The 19,267-nt window shown below is 45.1% G+C and overlaps 1 protein-coding gene and 1 long non-coding RNA gene across 3 annotated transcripts in view; one reads left to right on the forward strand and one right to left on the reverse strand.

Moving 5' to 3' along the window:
- Positions 1-249: 249 nt before the first annotated feature.
- Positions 250-19,267, reverse strand: part of GALNTL6 (polypeptide N-acetylgalactosaminyltransferase like 6) — a 1,150,933-nt gene continuing 1,131,915 nt past the window's right edge. Inside the window, exons 11-12 of the mRNA XM_067745365.1 lie at positions 18,283-18,432; positions 250-1,647 (exon numbers count right to left, since the gene is read on the reverse strand). Coding sequence (XP_067601466.1) covers positions 1,480-1,647; positions 18,283-18,432 — 318 coding nt within the window. The 3' untranslated portion in view covers positions 250-1,479. The remainder of the gene's footprint in view (positions 1,648-18,282; positions 18,433-19,267) is intronic.
- The window catches only part of LOC137228224 (uncharacterized), a 101,854-nt gene continuing 90,660 nt past the window's right edge, over positions 8,074-19,267 (forward strand). For both annotated transcript variants that reach the window (XR_010945210.1, XR_010945211.1), the window contains exons 1-2: positions 8,074-8,322; positions 11,901-12,025. This is a non-coding gene — a long non-coding RNA (uncharacterized lncRNA). The remainder of the gene's footprint in view (positions 8,323-11,900; positions 12,026-19,267) is intronic.

Below are 19,267 nucleotides of genomic sequence, written 5' to 3' on the forward strand. Positions count from 1 at the left end.
GCTTTCGCTATTCATCTGTAAAAACAAAGGGATTGGATTCTAAGTGTCTTCCCAGTTCTAAAATTCAATGTTTTTATATCCAAGACAATATATATATTTTTTATTAATATGAAAAGCGAGTTGAAAGAAAACAACAAAAGCAAAATAAAAACTTTGTTCTACCTGAAAAAGACTTGAGAAATATATATATAAAACAAACATCATTCTTTCCTCTATATATCCATTCCTGTATATTCCTGTATACTCATCCCTGTATATGCCTCCCCCACCCCCATTGTTATTGAAAAGTAAAAAAAAAAAAAGTTCTTTTAAGGATTAAATGTTCCATTTAGTTTTTTAATCATCCCTGAAATCTTGTCCCGTTAATAGAAAATGGGGTCAGAAGCACTTTATTAATGGAAATTCCTTCAATGTGCTTCCAAGGAAAACTAAAGCATCCTTAATACCTACGATATAAAACAAATAAACAAAAAACCCCAGCCGAGAGCAAAACCCAACCAGTTCTATGTCCCCGGCACTGATCAAGTATAACTGAAATGTACTAAGCCATTTTCACATCACTTGGAGTGTAGATTTATTTGGATTTAAGAATCTCCTAAACAAATTACATCAACCTCACTCCATGTCCTTCCTTAATAAAACTGTGACTGGACAAACATCAGACTTTTAAAAGTCTAAAAATAATAGAAAAGTAAAAATAGATTTCCTAGGGAAATTCCTCTCCTTAAACCTTACATGGTTTTGCTGCTTCTGTGAAACCTTTTTCTTTGGAGTAACTTGGTAGCATGGTTTTTCGTGTTTGTTTTTCGGCTGGATTCATACAAGGGCACTGAATGAGAACTTCGGCTAATTTATGGAGCGCGAACTTTTAGGACCAGTTAAGTTACCTCCGCTGTGAAAGGAGAATGGCAGACGTCAATGAAGGCATGGAGACACTCCAAGTCCATTTCATGATGTAATTGAAGTCTTAGATAGCACACCCTCATTGCAAAATAAAACAAGAACACAGAATGGTATGAGCACTCTAGAATCATCTGCAGCACGTTTCACCATTCGAGTCGCAGAATGGCCCGTTCTAAACCTGCGACAGGTCGTCGGAGCGGTCATGCCCTTCACCTGCACCCCACCCACCCGCTTAAGAGGATCCATTCATAGCTACTCACTACTGCAGGATTTGACCTGAGAAATGCTAGGATTCATTAACTCAGCGGTTGTTTGCAAAAGTACCTAAATCATCTTTGCCCTTGGCCAGCAAGGGGACTGCTCAAGTTCTCAGAAGCAGCTGGTGAGGTTCTTAGCCAAGTTCCTCAGGTGCAGGAAGTTCTTCGGGACAACCTACTTTGACGTGGCATCTACATATCTTTAAACCAGACTTCCTGGATCTAGGAAATGTTATTCCTGACTCCTTTGACCCAGAGACTGGCTAAAATTTAGTTTTTATAACCTGTAGGTAATCACTGTTCCTTCCTTTTTTTCTTTCTAGGAGCTGGCATGGTAGTTAAATTTTTCTAAAACAGTCATATTAATATGTTCAAAAATCCACTGCTGAGTCTCGGAGAGAGGGTCACATCTGGCCATGAAAATCTTCTTCTCTGCTGGGTTGCAATCCATGCAGCTGTTACTCACAGGATGGAATAATGTTCTGTCCTGCAGGGATCGGAAAGAAAAGAAAAGACTGATATCATGCATGGTGAATGCTTGGAACCCAAACTATAAAGAGAAAGTAAAATAACCCTGCTGATACTTCAGTATCTACCCAGAGTGTGAAAAAAAAATAGACCACCTCTCAAATCAAACAACAGGAGGTGGGGTTGCCACACGGAATGTGGTTTCCTAGGAACCGTGGGCGCAACGTGGGCCCTCCAAGCAGATTCAGCCAGAAACAAAGAATTCATTCATTCATGGACTTTTAAAAAATATAATCCATTCATTGCCTGCTCTGTGGTAAGCATTTTGTTACACGCTCGGGTTTTGAAGATGAAAAGTACATGAGGTTGCTTGTCAACTAGCTACTAATCTAGCTGTCTGGGGAGAGGGATGCATACGGAAATGGTAATTTAGTCCGCAGTAGACACCACCGCAGCCTCGCACACACACCCAGAGGACCAGAAGAGTCATCATCTTCCCTACCCTTGTACTGGGAAAGGCAAATACCAGAGGACCGGGAACCAGGATGAACTCGGGACTGGGGGTCCACAGTGCGCAGGCGGAATCTCCAAGCACAGGCTCAAACCTGAGCTTCTGCCTCTTCCCGACTCCTTTATTGGCATCGCTGCTCTTCCTGGGATGCAACTCTCCCTGCCTTTTGTAAAGCGGAGGGAGGCAGTGTTAGCTCAGTGTGTGATAAAGAGAACGGCTCTGTGAATGAAGGTGCTAGCAGGGCAGAGTTTCAGTGGTGAGCAAGCCCATTATGTGAATAGCCTCTGTTAATACACATGGCTTTGTATTGTGCAAGCAGGGAGAAGGAAGCCAGTGCTACAAGAAAGGGATCTTTCCTCAAGTAGCAATAAATGCTTTTGTCTCTTATAGTGTCTATGCATTAAAAAGAAAAGGGCCAATAGCATGTAAAAACATCCCCAGGTCACTGCTGAGATTTTAGGAACAAGTTGTGTTTTATTACTTAGCTTGGGAAACATTTAGAGGATCTGCTTATTTTCTTTAACTGAGGAACGTTAGACTCAGCTTTTAGGCATCCCATGTCAGCATCTCTGGGTTACACTGGTTGCTAACCAATATTTAACATGCTTTCGGACCCGGATGTTTGCATAGTTGGGTGCCTGTGAAGGAAGGAAGAATAAGGAAGAATGAAGGCGGCCCCAAGCCTCGTTTGCATGTTTCCACTTTCAGTGTAAACACAGAGCTACATCTAATACCTAGGCTCCCTCCTCTCCTCTGCTCTCTTCCAAGTCTCCCAAGTTTATTGTGGATTTCACTTTCCGTACACACGAGAGGGCTGCTGACTTCTCCTGCCCGTTTTCCTCATCCCCCGCTTCACTGGCTGCCGTTGGACCCCAGGGCAGCTGGCAGGAGCTCTCCTTTCACGGGCGAGGCAGCAGATTCTGGAGAAGGAGGCTGTGCGCTGAGTTCACCCGCCCCTTCCCTCCTGGGGCTGATGGTAATGCTGAGGTCACAGATCCCATCCCACAGACGCCCCCGCGCCTCCCTAGGCAGCAGCTCCTTGGCCCTCCCGCCCCCCTCCTCCCCAGCATCCCTCCCACTCCGTCTCCTGCCCCACTTTCTACCAATTTAGCTACACAGGCCTAATATATTTCCATCAGCTATTCAAAGAGCATCCTTAAGCTGTTACATTCGTGATAATTCTATGTGACCTGCTAGATTCTGAAATTCACTCTGCTCCACATCCATGTACTTCTTTTCCTTCTTAACTCTCTAGATTTCTTCCTATTGTCACTTTTGTCAGTAGCTCAAGCGGGGACCCCCCCATAGACTCGCAGTTTCTCTCCCCAAACACGTATTTCCGTAAAAACTGAAAAATGAGGAAAAAAGGAGTAGAACGTGTTTTAATTCTCTTCCCTTCTCAGTGTGTGCGCCTCAGCGCAGATGCAAAAGCCAAACCAGATCTTCTGAACATTTAATTTTTCCGAATGTTATTTTCCAAGCCATAAGGTGATCATACTTTTCCAAATCTCCAGCTGGAATACACGCTCTGGCAGATCCAGGTACGCTCGTGGGGACAGTCGGGTGGGATGAACAGGTTCAGCACGACCCTGAACCCTCCGGAGTATGTTTCTGTAACTATACGTCATGTTCTCACAAACGCTGAAAAGTAGAATTCCCCACATCTACCTGCGTCTAAGAAGCTTCATCAGTAAAACGAGGGGGTGGATAACATCCATCTCTGAAGCCTCTCCCAGCCATAAAATTGAATGAACATTTTTTCCCGAAGTTCACTGGTGACGAATGACAGGGCATCCAATAGACACTATCAACCATATGCTGGGGACTAACATGATTGTTCTCTGGTTGTGGACTGAGCTTCCGTGTCTTTGGCGTGTCCAACAGGTCCTGAAGGGGAACCTTCTGGAAGCATCTTTAGTGTCCCCAAAACATGCGTTTTCCACTCTGACCTTGGGAGCTACGTACATTGCCATCATTATATTTCTCCTCAGCTCGGCTTCTGGATCGCTAAACGTCATTACTGATGCTTCTCCTGGCTGGCGCATCGTCGTTGGTAAATGTGGCCTCTTGTCCTACACCAGCCCTTTTGAAAAAATTTTTCTTGGAGTCTAGTTGATTTACAATGTTGTGTTAGTTTCAGGTGTACAGCAAAGTGATTCAGTTATACATGTGTCCACTCTTTTTTAGATTCTTTTCCCATATGGGCCATTATAGAGTGTTGAGTAGAGTTCTCTGTGCAATACAAGTAGGTTCTTATTAGTTATCTATTTTATATATAGTAGTGTGTATACAGTGGAATATTACTCAGCCATAAAAAAGACAAAATAGGGCTTCCCTGGTGGCGCAGTGGTTGAGAGTCCGCCTGCTGATGCAGCGGACGTGGGTTCATGCCCCGGTCTGGGAGGATCCCACATGCTGCGGAGCGGCTGGGCCCGTGAGCCATGGCCACTGAGCCTGCGCGTCTGGAGCCTGTGCTCAGCAACGGGAGAGGCCACAATAGTGAGAGGCCCGCATACCGCAAAAAAAAAAAAGGACAAAATAATGCCATTTGCAGCAACATGGATGGACCTAGAGATTGTCATACTAAGTAAGTCAGACAGAGAAAGACATCATATGATATCGCTTATATGTGGAGTCTAAAAAAAGGGTACAAATGAACTTATTTACAAAACAGAAATAGAGTTACAGATGTAGAAAACAAACTTATGGTTACCCAGGGGTAAGGGAGGGGAGGGATGAATTGGAGACTGGGATGGACATCTACACACTACGACAGCCCTTTTCTCCTTTAGTCTCCTCGTCATGACAAGATATGCTGGCACAGAACCAAATAGAGTTTTCTCCTCTGGGATAGAGTTCTGAGCCCTCTGGCAAGCCTGCTGTTCCCTAACAACCCTCCTGAAAGGGCACTTTTACCTGGACTCTTCTCTGTTCAGTCCGGAGGCAGGGCAGAGCCTGTGCCCCGGGTGTTCACAAAGTAATGCCGCAAACCGTATCTCCTGCATCCTCCCGCCTTCCCTGACCGCTTCCTCCCTTGTTTTTTTCTGTTTTGTTTTTGCCTAAGAAAGTTAGACATCCTTGAGCAGGAAATGAAAACCTTCAGATTCAGCATTACGGCACTGCCCTTCATAACCAAACAGGTCAGGCTAAATTCCAATCGGTCCCCAGGGTGAAGGCTGGGTGGGACTTTTCAAGTAGGTCCTGGAGAGGGACACCTCCTCAAAGCAAGCTGGTGTGACACTCCAGGGTATTCCCAGGCCAGCACGAAATTTTATTAGATTCTGTACTTCCGTAGGGTCCAAATTTTAAAAGAACAGGTATGTTGTAGAAAACATTACCCACTGTGTTCAGGGTAGTAAAAGAATCAGACGTCAAAGATGCAGAGGACTTCCCTGGTAGCGCAGTGGTTGAGAGTCCGCCTGCCGATGCAGGGGACGCGGGTTCGTGTCCCGGTCCGGGAAGATCCCACATGCCGCGGAGCGGCTGGTCCCGTGAGCCATGGCCGCTGAGCCTGCGTGTCCGGAGCCTGTGCTCCGCAATGGGAGGGGCCACAACAGCGAGAGGCCCGCGTACCGCAAAAAAAAAAAAAAAGATGCAGAGACAATAAAATAGGTGGGTGAGTTCATAACGTACAAGAAGATGACCCTGAGAATAAACACCCACACGGTGGCAGGGTGCAGGGGGCCAGGGCTTTATTCCATAGGAAATTTGGTCACATTCCTGTCACACCATTCATCTGTTACATGACCCTGGTTGATTACTTAATTCTCGGAACCTCAGCTTCCTCACTTGTGAAATATAGATAATAATATCTGCTTCACGAGTTTGCTGTGGATAAAATGAGTTAATATATGTAAAATCGCTGGCACAATGTCCTACGTGCAGTAACTAACAAAGTAATAGTTATTCCACGCCTGTTCTCCTCTTAATTTATTTTCAGTCAAGGAGCATCCCCAATTCTAAAAATCAGAACGTACTAACCATCTGGTCTGAGACCAGCTATTCAAGACCAAATTGCATTTTCTGAAATACTGGCGAAATAGAATTTGCAAAAATTGGCACCTGCCTCGACCAGTTATCCGAATGGATACATCAGTACCTCCTGGTTTAAGCAAAAGATTTATGGAACCAAAGTAATTAGTTCAGGAATGAGCTCTTCTGTATAGTTATGGTCCGAGTTTGTATGTGTTGCCTGAAATACAACATGAGTTCAACAAATATTTATTAAGCGCTTTTTATTTTCCGGTGTGTGTTAGGAAGTAGGCATAGAAAGATAACCTAAGATGCCTCCCCTGGCCCAAGAAGTGGGGGAGACCAATAGGTAAACAAGACATGTTTGAAGCAGAAAGTGTCAATGAGATTGTAGCTGTGGGGGAATAGGATGAATAAAGAAGGATGTGTGAACAGAGAGATGTGAACTAACAGGTATATTTATGCATTCAATTTATTCAGCAAGAGTCTACGGGGTGCTTACTATCTGTCAGGCACTGTTTTAGGTGGTTGGGATGTATCAATAACCTTAATAATATAAAAATTCCTGCCCTCCTGGGGCTTACATTCTAGAGGTGGGGTTGGGGGTAGAGCAGTAGGGCACAGACCATAAACCATGAGTGTAATCGTTTCCATGGCCTGTTCAAAGGTGACACGGAGCAAATCAAAGCAGTCCGGAGAAACTGGAGTGCCAAGGGAAGGGCTGGTGTGCAAACTTAAATAGGGAGGCAAGGGTAAACCTCACTGGGAAGGTGACATTTGAGTAGGTGATGAAGAAGGTAAGGGAATTGGCCATGTGAGTATCTGGAGGAAGAGGTGCAAGATGGGGCAATGGCCAGTGCGGAGGCCCTAAGCAGGGATGCAGTGTGTGGATTACAGAAACATGAGGAGGCCAGGGTGAGGGAGAGTGGTAGGAGATGCGTCAGAGGTGATGGAGGGCTCCGTCCATCACGTGCTGGGGACCAGCAGGTCACTTGGCGTGGCCCAAGCCCAAGGAGCAAGGGGGAAGATTCCAGAGGGTGACATGAATTCCACATCATGAAGAGACTGCGGTGTGACGCTAAGGCTTGACTTTTCAGGCAAGCGTGCGGGATGGTGGTTGGAGGATTTAGAACAGTGGAGTTAAGGATCTTGGTTGCCTCATGCTAGTGGCAGAGAGGAGAATGGGGTGGGAGTGGGGGACTCAGGACACAGCTGGAGGCTACTGCAGGGGTCCAGATTTGACAGCAATAGGGAAGAGTTGGGGGTGACATGAGACATGGTTGGAAAGCTTTTTCAGGAGGTGAATGCACAGGGCATTCTGACTGATGGGACGTGGGGATTAAGGTGGAGGAAGTGAAGAACTAGAGGAAAAGCAGTGTTGAGGTGAGAAATGCAGAGAGGAGTAGGATTGGGGGCGGGAAGGATGATCTCTGTTTCAGGTATAACGAGTCGTAGGTGTTTAGGGGACAGCCAGGTTTAGATGCCCCGGAAGCAGTTGGGTATAGACTGGACCTCAAGATAGCTTCTCTGTAAAGTGGGGAGAGGCGAGTTACTCCCTCCTGCTGACTGTTCATTTCTGTGTAACTCACATTGACAGCAAATGCATTTGTGAGAGACATCGCCTTCATGTCCTTTAGTTTCTAGTATGGATACGAGAGAAGGAAGGCTCGGAATTATGGGACTAGGTTTTAATCCTAGTTTTATCTCTGACAAGAATCTCTGATGGCCCCTTTGTTTGCTAGTGATTTCAGTTTTCCATCTGCAAGACGAATGGAGTGGGAAGACGAGGGAGGGATGAGATAAGGGACAAAAATAGCCGCCTTCCCACCTCCTAGGGTCGTGGAGAAGAACCAGGTGGATTTGTGAGTGGCCCTTTGAGCTCTGGAAGAAAGCCACATCAGGTGGTTTTTTCCTGCCTATTTTTGCCGTTGGCATCTGGGAGAAGGAGAGTAACACCTTGACAGGCATAAAAGGGACAAAGCAGTGTGATTGCCTATCCTTTTCAATTTTTTCTTTGGAAAGGTACAGTTCCTCACAGGAGGAGAAAATTGGTCTTCCTGCATCAGTGGATAATTTGGCCAATCAGAAATAATGCTTCTGATGCCCCTACCAACACAGTCCTCGGTGTGTGCGCTGAGACAGTGCTGGCAGCCCCGCAGCCCTGCCTGCTGCTCCATTGCTGGTTTTCTGGGCTACAGGCAAGTGATGGGCGTGAGTATACCCTCAATTCTCAGAGCGGCCAGGATCATTACAGAATCGGTTGTGATTTGTTAAATCTCTGCTCTTCACACCATTCAAAGACTTCCCAGCCTCTTTGCTAAATTCTTAGCATGGTCCCGAGGTCTTGTATAGGCAGCCCTGCCCCTGGCCTTAGAATTCATCATTTCCCCTCACACGCAGACGCTTCAACCGGCTTCTCCGTTCTTCCAAGAAAACCAAGCTCTTCCCTACCCGAGGGCATTTGCACAAGCCGATCCCTGTATCTGGGATTTTTTTTAAACTTAATTTATATTTTATATTGGGGTATAATTGATTACGCTGTTGTGTTAGTTTCAGGTGTACAGCAAAGTGATTCAGTTATACGTATATGGGTTTGGCCAAAAAGTTCATTTGGGGGACTTCCCTGGTGGTCCCGTGGGTAAGACCTCGAGCTCCCAATGCAGGGGGCCCGGGTTCGATCCCTGGTTGGGGAACTAGATCCTGCATGCCGCAACTAAGGAGTCCGCATGCCTCAACTAAAGATCCCACATGCTGCAATGAAGACACGGCACAGGCAAAATAAATAAGTAAGTAAATAAATAAATAAATAAATAAAAATAAACCAAACTCCTGCCAACGTTACATAAAAGAAAGTTCATTTGGTTAATGAATACGTTGTTCAATAAAGTTCTTGGGGGAAATGAAAAATGTGTCTTTTATTTTTACTTAAAACTGAATGAACTTTTTGGCCAACCCAATACATATATCCATTCTTGTTCAGATCCTTTTCTTCACTTGCCTAAATCCTACTCATCTTTTAGGTCTCCGTTTAAAAGCTACTGTGTCAGAGCAGCCTTGCATACCTCTCTGACCTGGGTAGAGCCCAGTGTCCCGTTCCCATATTATCCTGTACACTTAATGTATTCAATTTAAAAATCTGTCTGCTTCCCCACTAGACTGAAAACTCCAAGACTAGAGAAAACCCATCTGTTCCATATCTTGTTTCCATCTGTCCATAGCTGTTCATCTCCCCTCAGTAAACCTGCCATCAGTCACGTCAACATAATAATAGCTGCTATTTATCGAGTATGTATTTATGTGCCTCGTAGTGTTAAATGTTCTACCCAGATTTTCTCATTTTATCTACTTCATCCACGTAAGCAACCTGAAGAGAGAGGGAATGTGGACAAACAGGAAGCCAGGTTCGTCTGTTTATTTAACAACTGCTAATTCAGCACCTACTACGTGCCAAGCAGTGTTTTAGGTACTGAGGATACTGCATGAAAGAAAGCAGAGAAAAATCCCTGCTCTTGTGGAATTTACATTCTAATATTCAGCGACAGTTAAATAGCTAAAATAGTATAGGAAGACGACTAGACAGCCTATCGTTTCCTCTATGTAAACTTACTAGGAGAGCTAAAGTCAAATCAGGAGAAGTTTTTCGGGCACCTAAGAGAGTAATAGCTGACACTCATTGAACTCTTATTAAGTGCCGTGTCCTAGGTGCATTTAGCTTTTATTTCATCATCACGATAATCTTCTAAGGTAGATACTGTTATTATCGCCATTTGATAAACGAGGAAGCAGAAGCACAGAGTAAGGAGGTTTCCCAAGGTCCCAGAGCTAGGACCACCGTGGAGCCAGAACTCAAATCCCAGATCCCTCAGGGTCCAGCCCCTGTGCTCTCAGCCTCAGCCTGTCTCACCCCCGTCTTCTTCCTCTTCTTCTTTTTAAAATTTTTTGGCCATGCTGCACAGCATGTGAGATCTCAGTTCCCTGACCAGGGATCGAACCCTCACCCCTTGCATTGGAAGCATGGAGTCTTAACCACTGGACCGCCAGGGAAGGCCCTCACCCCCTTCTTAGCCGAGCCAACTAGCAGTCCTGCTCTAGACCCACACGTGCTCAGCAGGGAAGAACTGTCCTCCTTAGCAAATACTAATTTCAAATGTGTATAGTTTCAATTAGCCTGATCCTTTAAAGTTTGACAATCTCCATCTTGACAGGCCTTCAGTTCAGGAAGTCTCTGTCCATATGTTAGAGCCTGAGATAGATTGTGATGAAATCTTTTTACTAGTGACCAGAGGGTGGCAGTGCAGCCTGTTAGGTAAAATGGTAACCGGCAGGGATATGGCTAAGGTACCCAGATATGGCAAAAGTTAAAAGGACGTGACAACGAAATGACTTCAGCTGAATTAGACACACAGAAACAGAATGGGAAGGCAACACTGCTGAAAATGTAGCTTCTTTGCAGGGGTGTATGTACTCCCGTCCTGGGAGTTAACCTCCCTCATCTTTGAATTGTCAAGTTGCACCGAAGATCGGAACTTCTCAGGGTACAATGCTCATGTCTCCTATTGTGTCTCCTATTATTTTCAGAGTATAGGGTATGATGTAGACATTGTGCATCTGGTTTTCAGCAAGATGTTTAAAAATCCCCCTTTGTTTTCCTATGGGTAAGCTGGAGAAATATGGGCTAGAAGATAATTCACCATTAGGTGAATTTGTATCTGGTTGAGTAACTGCACCCGATGGGCCAATGCCTCCTCTGTCATAGGATGGAGGGCTCGGTTCTGGGCCTTGTTCATTGGGATCAACAGCTTGGATGAGGGCCTGAGTGCGCGCTATTTTGCCCTAACTCACGGCTGGAGTAAAACTAGTTCACCTGGTAATAAGCTGGATCAAGGAGTCGAAATCCAGGCTGGGGTAAATCTTGTGAGGGAGAATTTGATAGAAACCAATGGATGGCTACCCAAGTATAAAAGGTGAACTGGGGCTTCCCTGGTGGCACAGTGGTTGAGAGTCCGCCTGCCAACGCAGGGGACACAGGTTCGTGCCCCGGTCCGGGAAGATCCCACATGCCGCGGAGCGGCTGGGCCCGTGAGCCATGGCCGCTGAGCCTGCGCGTCCGGAGCCTGTGCTCCGCAACGGGAGAGGCCACAACAGTGAGAGGCCCGCGTACCGCAAAAAAAAAAAAAAAAAAGGTGAACTGTACAGGTAGAAGACTACAGAGACGTATCTGTGTAGCAAAGCAAGAGTGGTTTTTTAATACTAAAAGCTCATTAAGAGGCCAAGTATGTGAAGTTAAGGCAGAAAATCAATCAACTCGAGCTAATTCAACAGGCATATACTGCTCATAACAAAGGGGTGCTAGAAACTCATTCTGTTCTTTGGTTAAACACACCTAGAATACTGTGTTCCCTTTTGGGCATCACGCCACCCTCTAGGACCATCTGGAGTGTGTTAAGAATCTGTGTCCAGGAGGCTGAGGTAGGTCCCAATGAAGTTATCTGAAGAGCAGTGGCAGGAAGTTGGGCCATGTAACTGGAAGTAAGGAGTAAAGATCAGAACAGCATTGTTCAAGGATCTGGACTCTGTCTTGACCAAAATGGATGAAACTTAATCTGTGCGGTACCAAAAGTCTTAGAGCTTTATAATACTTGGGACTGTCCAGAAACGAAGGGGCTGATCAGGGATAGTGTGACTGTCTAAGCATGACCACAAGTCCAGGATTTTGTAGTGGGACTTCATTTATCAGAACCAGAGTCGAATTTCACGCCTTTTAATTAAACTCTGTTTCCTCATTTTAGGTCCTAAATCAATACCAAACCGGAATGATTTAAAAATAACAACCTTGTGGCCATCCATCTGGCATCTTTGTGGACCAGCAGGATTTTATGAGCTGAGAAGCTAAAGCCCTGGCACGTAACATAAGGTACCATAAATAGTCTGATGTGGGCACATGTCAAGAATTCCACCCATTCACTTTTTAAAGTACTGTGACTGTTTCACTGTTATCAGTTTAGCCTGACAGGTGTCTTTTTATCTGTATTTTCCTGTCTGATGTTATTTTTAAGCCCTTTCTTGTGGAAGTTAAACTATAAGGACACCCCAGAGAGCAACTCAGAAAAGTGATGTAAGCCTTTCACTTTTGGACTTTGGGGAGGCTGTGAACGTGGTTCTGAGACCAAAAGATGTGCTAAGTTTTATCCAGCGCAGCTTGGGGTTCCTGGAGGGGATCTCATCAGTAATTGAGCCCATTTAATGAATACTTATTTACGAATGTCTACGTGGTAGATATTAGGCAGGCCATACAGAAATACAAGAAAAAGTTCCTGCCCTCAGATAATTAACATCTATAAGGGGAGACTAACCATGCATAATACAATGTTCTAAGTACAAAGGAGGGAACAAAATGCTATAGGAATACAAGCAGAGGGGCAATTCCAACTACAGTAGGAGGGAAGAGTAGGGTAAGGAAAGTAGGTAAAAACTGGAACTGGAAAAGTGATTCTCTATCTGGGTGCCCATCAGAACCTTTTAGGAGCTTTTAAAAACTACCAATACCCAGGCTTCTCTTTCTAGAGCATCAATCCATCCTTATGCCAACAGCACACTACACTAATAATTGCATTTTTGCGATGTCTGGGTACCTGGCACTTTTATAGTGTTTGATGTTTGTTCTTTTTCTTCTTCAACTTTTTCTTGGCTCTTCTTGGCCCTTTCATTTCCATGTACATTTCAGAATCAGCTCATCAATTTCCACAAATAAACCTGCTGGGATTTGATTGGTTTTGCATGAAATGTAAACACCTGCTTGAGAACGGGTATCTTCACAATATTGTCTTCTTATCCTTGAACATGCTAGCTTTCCTTTGTAGTTTTAGAAGTTCCTCTTAGTGATGTTTCATAGTTTTCTGTATAAAGGCCTTGTGCATCTGTTGTGACAGTTATTCCTAATTATTTGATACTTTTATGGTGATCAAATGGAATACGTTTAGAATTTCATTTTCCAGTATTTTGTTGCTGGCATACAGACACTCGATTGTCTTATATTTACTTTCTATCCAGGACTGTGCTGAATGTACTTACTAACTTTAATAGTTTAGATGTATAACCTTTGGATTTTTTTATGGACACAACTATGTCGTCTGTGAGTAGACTGTTTTATTTCTTCCTTTCTGTTTCTTAGACCTTTAATTTCTTTATCTTGCCTGATGGCCTGGGAAGGCCCCCCTGTGCCATGTTGAATAGAAGTGACGGTAGCAGACATTATATTTTATTCCCAGTCTCCAGAGGGAAGTTGAAACATTTCACCACTAAGACTGATGTTATGGGGTTTTGGTTCTTATTAGGTTAAGTTTGCCTATCAGTTTACTCTCTGTATGGCTAAGACTTATTAGTCAGAGGGTTAAAAACTTGAGGATTCATAAATAGACCATGCATATAAGGCCCCTCGACTTATGTCAAGGGTGCCACTTCCCTGCAGTGGGAAAAATGATTTTTTTTAAGTAAATGATGATTGATCAATCGAATATAAATATGAAACAAACTGCCCCATTTTACATTGTAAACAATGTAAACAAAAACTATTCCAGGGAATATATACCACAATGCAGAAGATTAAACAACAAAGCTTCCAAAGATGACTTAGAATACTACCTTCTTGACTTTGGTGTGGGCAAAGATTTCCTAAACAGGACACAGAAAACACTAATCGGAAAGAACAGCTCTTCATCAAGGAGAGAGAAAAGGCCAGAAACTGACTGGAGTAAGATATTTACAAAAAACCAACGAAGCACTATACCTAGATATACCAAACACTCTTCAAAATCTGTTAAAAAAAAAAAGAAAAGAAAAGAAAAGAAAAGAAAAAACAAAGTCAGACAACCCACGTTAAAACACGGTCAACAGACTTGAACAGGTCCTTCTCAAAGAAGATCTCCAAAAAGGCTAACAGACATGTGATCTCACTCTACAACCACAGAACGGAAAAAGGAAAAGAAAAAGAAACCAACGTGCCAGGTGTTGGTGAAGATGGGAAGGTCTGGGTTCTCAGGCAGCGTCTGCCCACAGTTCTTCAGGCCCCAGGATTTCAGTGCCTGCTGACCTGACCTCCTTAAGCTGGCCCCTGTATCTCGCTCTAGGGCCTCTGTTCTCTGGGCTCTAGAACAGCTCCGTCTGTAAGAGCAGCCGCCCAGAGGTGTCAGGAATAAACACCCACCAGGAGCAGCCGTAAGCCTAGACTGCCTGTGGTGGTGTTGAAATATCCCAACCTCCTTCCCGTCGGTATGTGTTGTAGGCCATTGCAGAGGTGTCAGTGGGCTTGGTCTCCCCTTGCCCACGCTGGTACTTGCTTTATCAGAGGCCCTGTATTGGTTCCCTTCCCTGTTTCACTTCCTTACTCTCTGCCATGATTTTGGAGGGGGGTGGGCATCTCCCAAATAAACCACTCACACTCCAATCCTCACTTCAGGGTCTACATCTGGGGAAACCCCAATGAAGATATATGTTATACTCCCATAAAAATGTTTCCTTACTAGAAAAGGACATGGGAGATAGCTCTTGATCTGGGGGGATAACAGTAGTTCCTATTTCTTAGCATAGATTGCTATGCAGCAGGATACAGCTCACCACTATTCCCAGTGTAAAAAGTGTACTTGTCACCCACATGGATGGAAATTCAATCATATGGTCAGAAACCTTGCTGGAAGTTTTCCACAGTTTACCTCACTGAATTACTGTCTCTGTTTTATTGACGTGGAAGTTGAAAATCACACATGTGAAATAACTCACTCGAGATCACATTACAGTTCCAGGATGAATTAGAATGTCTTGGGCCAGACAAGCCACTGTGACGTTGACCAGATTGTGAAGAGGCAGGATGAGAATTTGGGAGAAGGTACTTCATCTTCTCGGTGGGAAACCAAGTAACGTATAAACCAGAGGGATGCAATGACCAGCTCCTGTGGGCATCCCTCTGACCTCAGGATGGAAGGTGGGCTGGGGGGTAGGGGGAGGGCGGAGGCAGGGTGGCCCTTTAAGAGAGCCTTTGCGGTAATCCGGGACTGAGACTGGGAAGGGCTGCAGTCGGGGCTGCGGCCACAGGGACGGCAAGGAGAGGGAAGGGTTCACACGTCTTAGAGACCAACTAGATGTAGGGGGTTAAGGAGGCAGCGGGACAGTTTCTTGTTTCGGATGTCGTTTTGAGTGTCGGCTGGTGATTTGAATATTTTTACTGAGGTCTCTTCTGCGAGTCATTGTTCTTGTAGCCGGGGTCCCCCTGGTGGCGAAAGAAACCGGAAATGGGATTTCTCACCCTGGGTACCTGCTACGAGGGGAGATGGCTGGGCAGGAGCCTAGTTACACGACCCTAGGATAGGGATTCCTTCCTTTTCTCGTGGTGGCAAAGAGCCACATAGAAAAATAACTGGGAGCAAGGGGGCGGAGGGTCGTGGAGGGTGGTCCACTTCTAAGCTGGGTAAGTTTCTGGGGCTGTAATACACAGCATGGGGACTACAGTGAATAACTCTGTATCGTATACTTGAAAGCTGCTAGAGAGTAGATCTTAACAGTTCTACACACACACACACACACACACACACACACACACACACACACACACACACACACACACACACACACACACACACCCAGAACCCTGTACAGTGATGCATTTGTTAACTATACCTGTTGTGGTCATCACTTCTCAGTTCACAGGTGTATCAAATCGTTACGTTGTATACCTTAAACTTACACAGTGTTGTGTGTCAATTATCTCAGTAAAGCTGGGGGGAAAGGGGAAAATCTTCCTGAAAAAAAAAAAAGGCCAACAAGGTCTGAGAGCTGATGGGTGCTGAGAGGTCAGAAAACGGGGCCGACAGCGTCCTTCCCCACTCAGGCAGGTCGCCGGTAGCCACTACTCAACCCAGGAAATCTCTGTGCGCCTGGGAGAAGCGCTTGTCTGGTCTTGGTGATGCAGAATCCAACAGGCATCAGGACTCCCCCCGGGGAATATTGATCGGATGGCTTAAGGGCGCAGGAAGGAGGAGAGACTTCAAGGCCAGAGGCGCCTGCGCTTGAATGCTGGCTTGGCCCCAAATCTGTTTCTTCCCCTGTGGATCGTACGTGACAGGCCCAGCTGGTTGGTTGTGAGGTGTGGAAGGCACTAGCTCTGAGCACCCTCACCAGCTGGAGCACGAGGAGGACGGAGCCTCAGAGATGCCCCACGGGGGTCCTTTAGGCAGTCAGCAGAGTCTCACGTGGATTCGTCAGTGTGCTGCTACAAAGGGCGACCCCAAAGCCGACTCCAAAGATTGCTAAGCTGTCCAAAGCCCCCAGGGCCAAGCAATGCCTCCAAACAGACAAGGCAGCACCCGCCAGAGGGACTTCTTGCTCTGTGCCTCAGGAAGAGCCCTTGGAATAGACAAGGGACTTTCTCAAGCAGGTACATTTGAACAGGCCTGAATCATCACCTCAGATGAGCTGTTTCAGAAACTTTCCATTCTAGGCCTTGGCCATGTTCCCGATGACGTATACATCGTGCTTGCTGTATAACTAACCGGTGAGTGTAACCAGAGTCACGTGAGGCCAGGTCTGAGGAAAGAGCCCAGCACAGTCATGCCTGGCAGGTCCCTGTAAGCAGTGATGAGAAACGGTCTGCTCCGTGGGGACCAACAGTACACGAGGCAAATGGCAGATCAGGTATTTTATCCATGTGCCCTGAAAGTAACTTCCTAACGGTCAGCATATAACCATCAAAACAAAACACTTCTTTATTGCACCACGCATGGACTGTACTATACTGAATAGCAAAAGGGTTTGACAAGATTAATCATTTCTGATATATCTCACAAGGAAAACAGGGAGGTTTTCCTCTTGTCTGATTTCCCCCCATCACCCCTTACCATATCGGATGCCATCTTCTTATTAGCTCTTTTGATTTTAAATTGTTTTTTAAGAGGATATAACAACTGGTGTTTTGTACTTTTCCCACAACCTACCAGACGTTGGCAGGGGTGGGCGGCAGTGTGCGGAATAAACTTGTACAAATGAGTTTGCCTTTGAGTATAATTTTTGGTGCCCACCTCTAAGAGGTAGATGCCAGAAAGCTTACTAAGTGAGGGAACAGGTATCAAAATCAGTGGTCCCCATATTGATTCTCGGCAGACCTTCCCCTTCAGCTCTCTGTGATTTCAGGGGATACTGACTACCACAGCCAAGGCTGGCCAACACTCCTGATTCAAGTGGTGGGTGGGACATTTCCCTTACAGTCTGGGGTGAGGCTGAATCATTCCAGAGTGTGAAAACGCAAACAGAGGGCATCTTCCACCTGGCTGGGGAGGCCCATAGCAATTCTACAAACTTGAGGGGCAGAAGGGAACTTATGAGTTCTTGCTAATTGACAGCCGAGTCCTGCCTTAGAAACCAAAGAAGCTGAGAAAAAAATTGTATTCTAAAAAGCTATCAAAAGATAACTTCATGAAAATATTTTAAAATATTTAATTGCTCTTTATTCTTTACTTAAATGCTCAACTCAATAAAATATGATTTTATATTTAGTTTTGAACTATTTTTTCTAGCAATAAATGTTACCCTTCTAATTCTTTAAACTTTTAAATTCCCCAAATAAGTTTTCCTTTGTTATACTTGGGCAGGATTTTGGCCAGATTAAAAATGGGTCTTTCTATATAAAGGTTGCAACAATTAGATCTACATGAATATATTAGTATTTGTGTACATGTAATTGTCTTAACCCAAAGTGCTCCCAAGCGAATGAGCCTGAGACGCATAATAAGTAAAGAGATGTGTTAATCTGTGTGTGTGTGAATCGGTGTCGCGAAAAACTCTACATGTGCACATTTGTTTGCAGGGCATATGGCTTCTGCGTTTGGGAGCCATCTGGGTTGAGACCAGGCCCTTCCCGTGTAGGGCTCGTGTCCTGGCTCAAAGCCATGTGAAGTCGAAACTGACTGTGCTGGGTGTGCACGCGGCCAGCAAAGCCAAAACAATGCCCCTTCCTACACACCCTTGTCTTTCCCCTCTTCGTCGCTGTGGTCTCCAAATGCATGAACCAAATGGCCAGGTAACAATTTAAATCAAAACAATGCGTTAAAACCAAAAACCTTTGCGTCAGAAAACCTTAAGCAGGGCAGTTGGAGAGCTCGCTGCCCGCAGCGAGCTGGCCCTTACCTTTCGATGTCCCCAGAGCTGGTTCCCTTTCATGCCGTGACAGTCATACAGAGTGACCGGGCTGCTATGGGAGATGGCGTCGAAGCAGAATTTTCGGGTGTGCAGGGGCTCACCAGGCCGAATATCTTCTCTCCAGCCAAAGGTGAAGAGCTAGCAAAGCAACAATAGCAGAAAAGCTACGGTGAGTTGAATTTGGAGAGATTAGGAAGCAGGGGGAGATATGTCTTTTAGCTGCGAAGAACTCCTGCTTCGTGATTTACAAGAAAAGAACTATGTCTCAGCATAAGAGGGGCACTGAAAAAGGCATGGATGCTAACGCCCTGTAGCAACACCAGAAGCACTTTTGGCCCAGCCTGGCCAAAAAAGCAAATGAAGTGTTTCCGGTTAGATAGACAGAGGGAGAGAGACAGACAGACAGACAGACAGACAGAGGGAGACAGAGGGACAGAAAGAGGGGAGAAACTTTTTAATGATGTCCTTTACCTTCTTCATTTAGGTAAAAAAAATTAGTGGTTAAATGTTACACAGTTAGCCTAAATGAGGAGATTAACTGAGTAAAGACCAGGAGTAGGGTTGAACTGGATGGATGCCAGCAACTTGAACATTTTGATTTAAGTGAAAGCTAAGCTTGATGAAGTAAAGAATAGGCAAATTGGTTTCCTGGAGTTGGTAAGAGTAATCCTGCCGGGCAGTGTAGAAAGTTCTGGACTGTGACTCCCAGTAAGAGATACAGTTTGCAAACACACATAGATCCCTTTTGAAAATGGAAATGGAAATTTCATGAAATATTTGTCCTCAGTGCATTTAATAGACTCTGATATTCCATCCAAACTTTTCCTGTCTTAGTCTATTCTATTCCATCCATCCATTCTATTAAATTTATTTTTAATTTAGTTAATATGTTTATTTTTGGCTGCGTTGGATCTTCGTTGCTGTGTGCCGGCTTTCTCTAGTTGCAGCGAGCGGGGGGGCTACTCTTCCCTGT

Source organism: Pseudorca crassidens, chromosome 7 (assembly GCF_039906515.1).
Source record: "Pseudorca crassidens isolate mPseCra1 chromosome 7, mPseCra1.hap1, whole genome shotgun sequence".
Lineage (NCBI taxonomy): Eukaryota > Metazoa > Chordata > Mammalia > Artiodactyla > Delphinidae > Pseudorca > Pseudorca crassidens.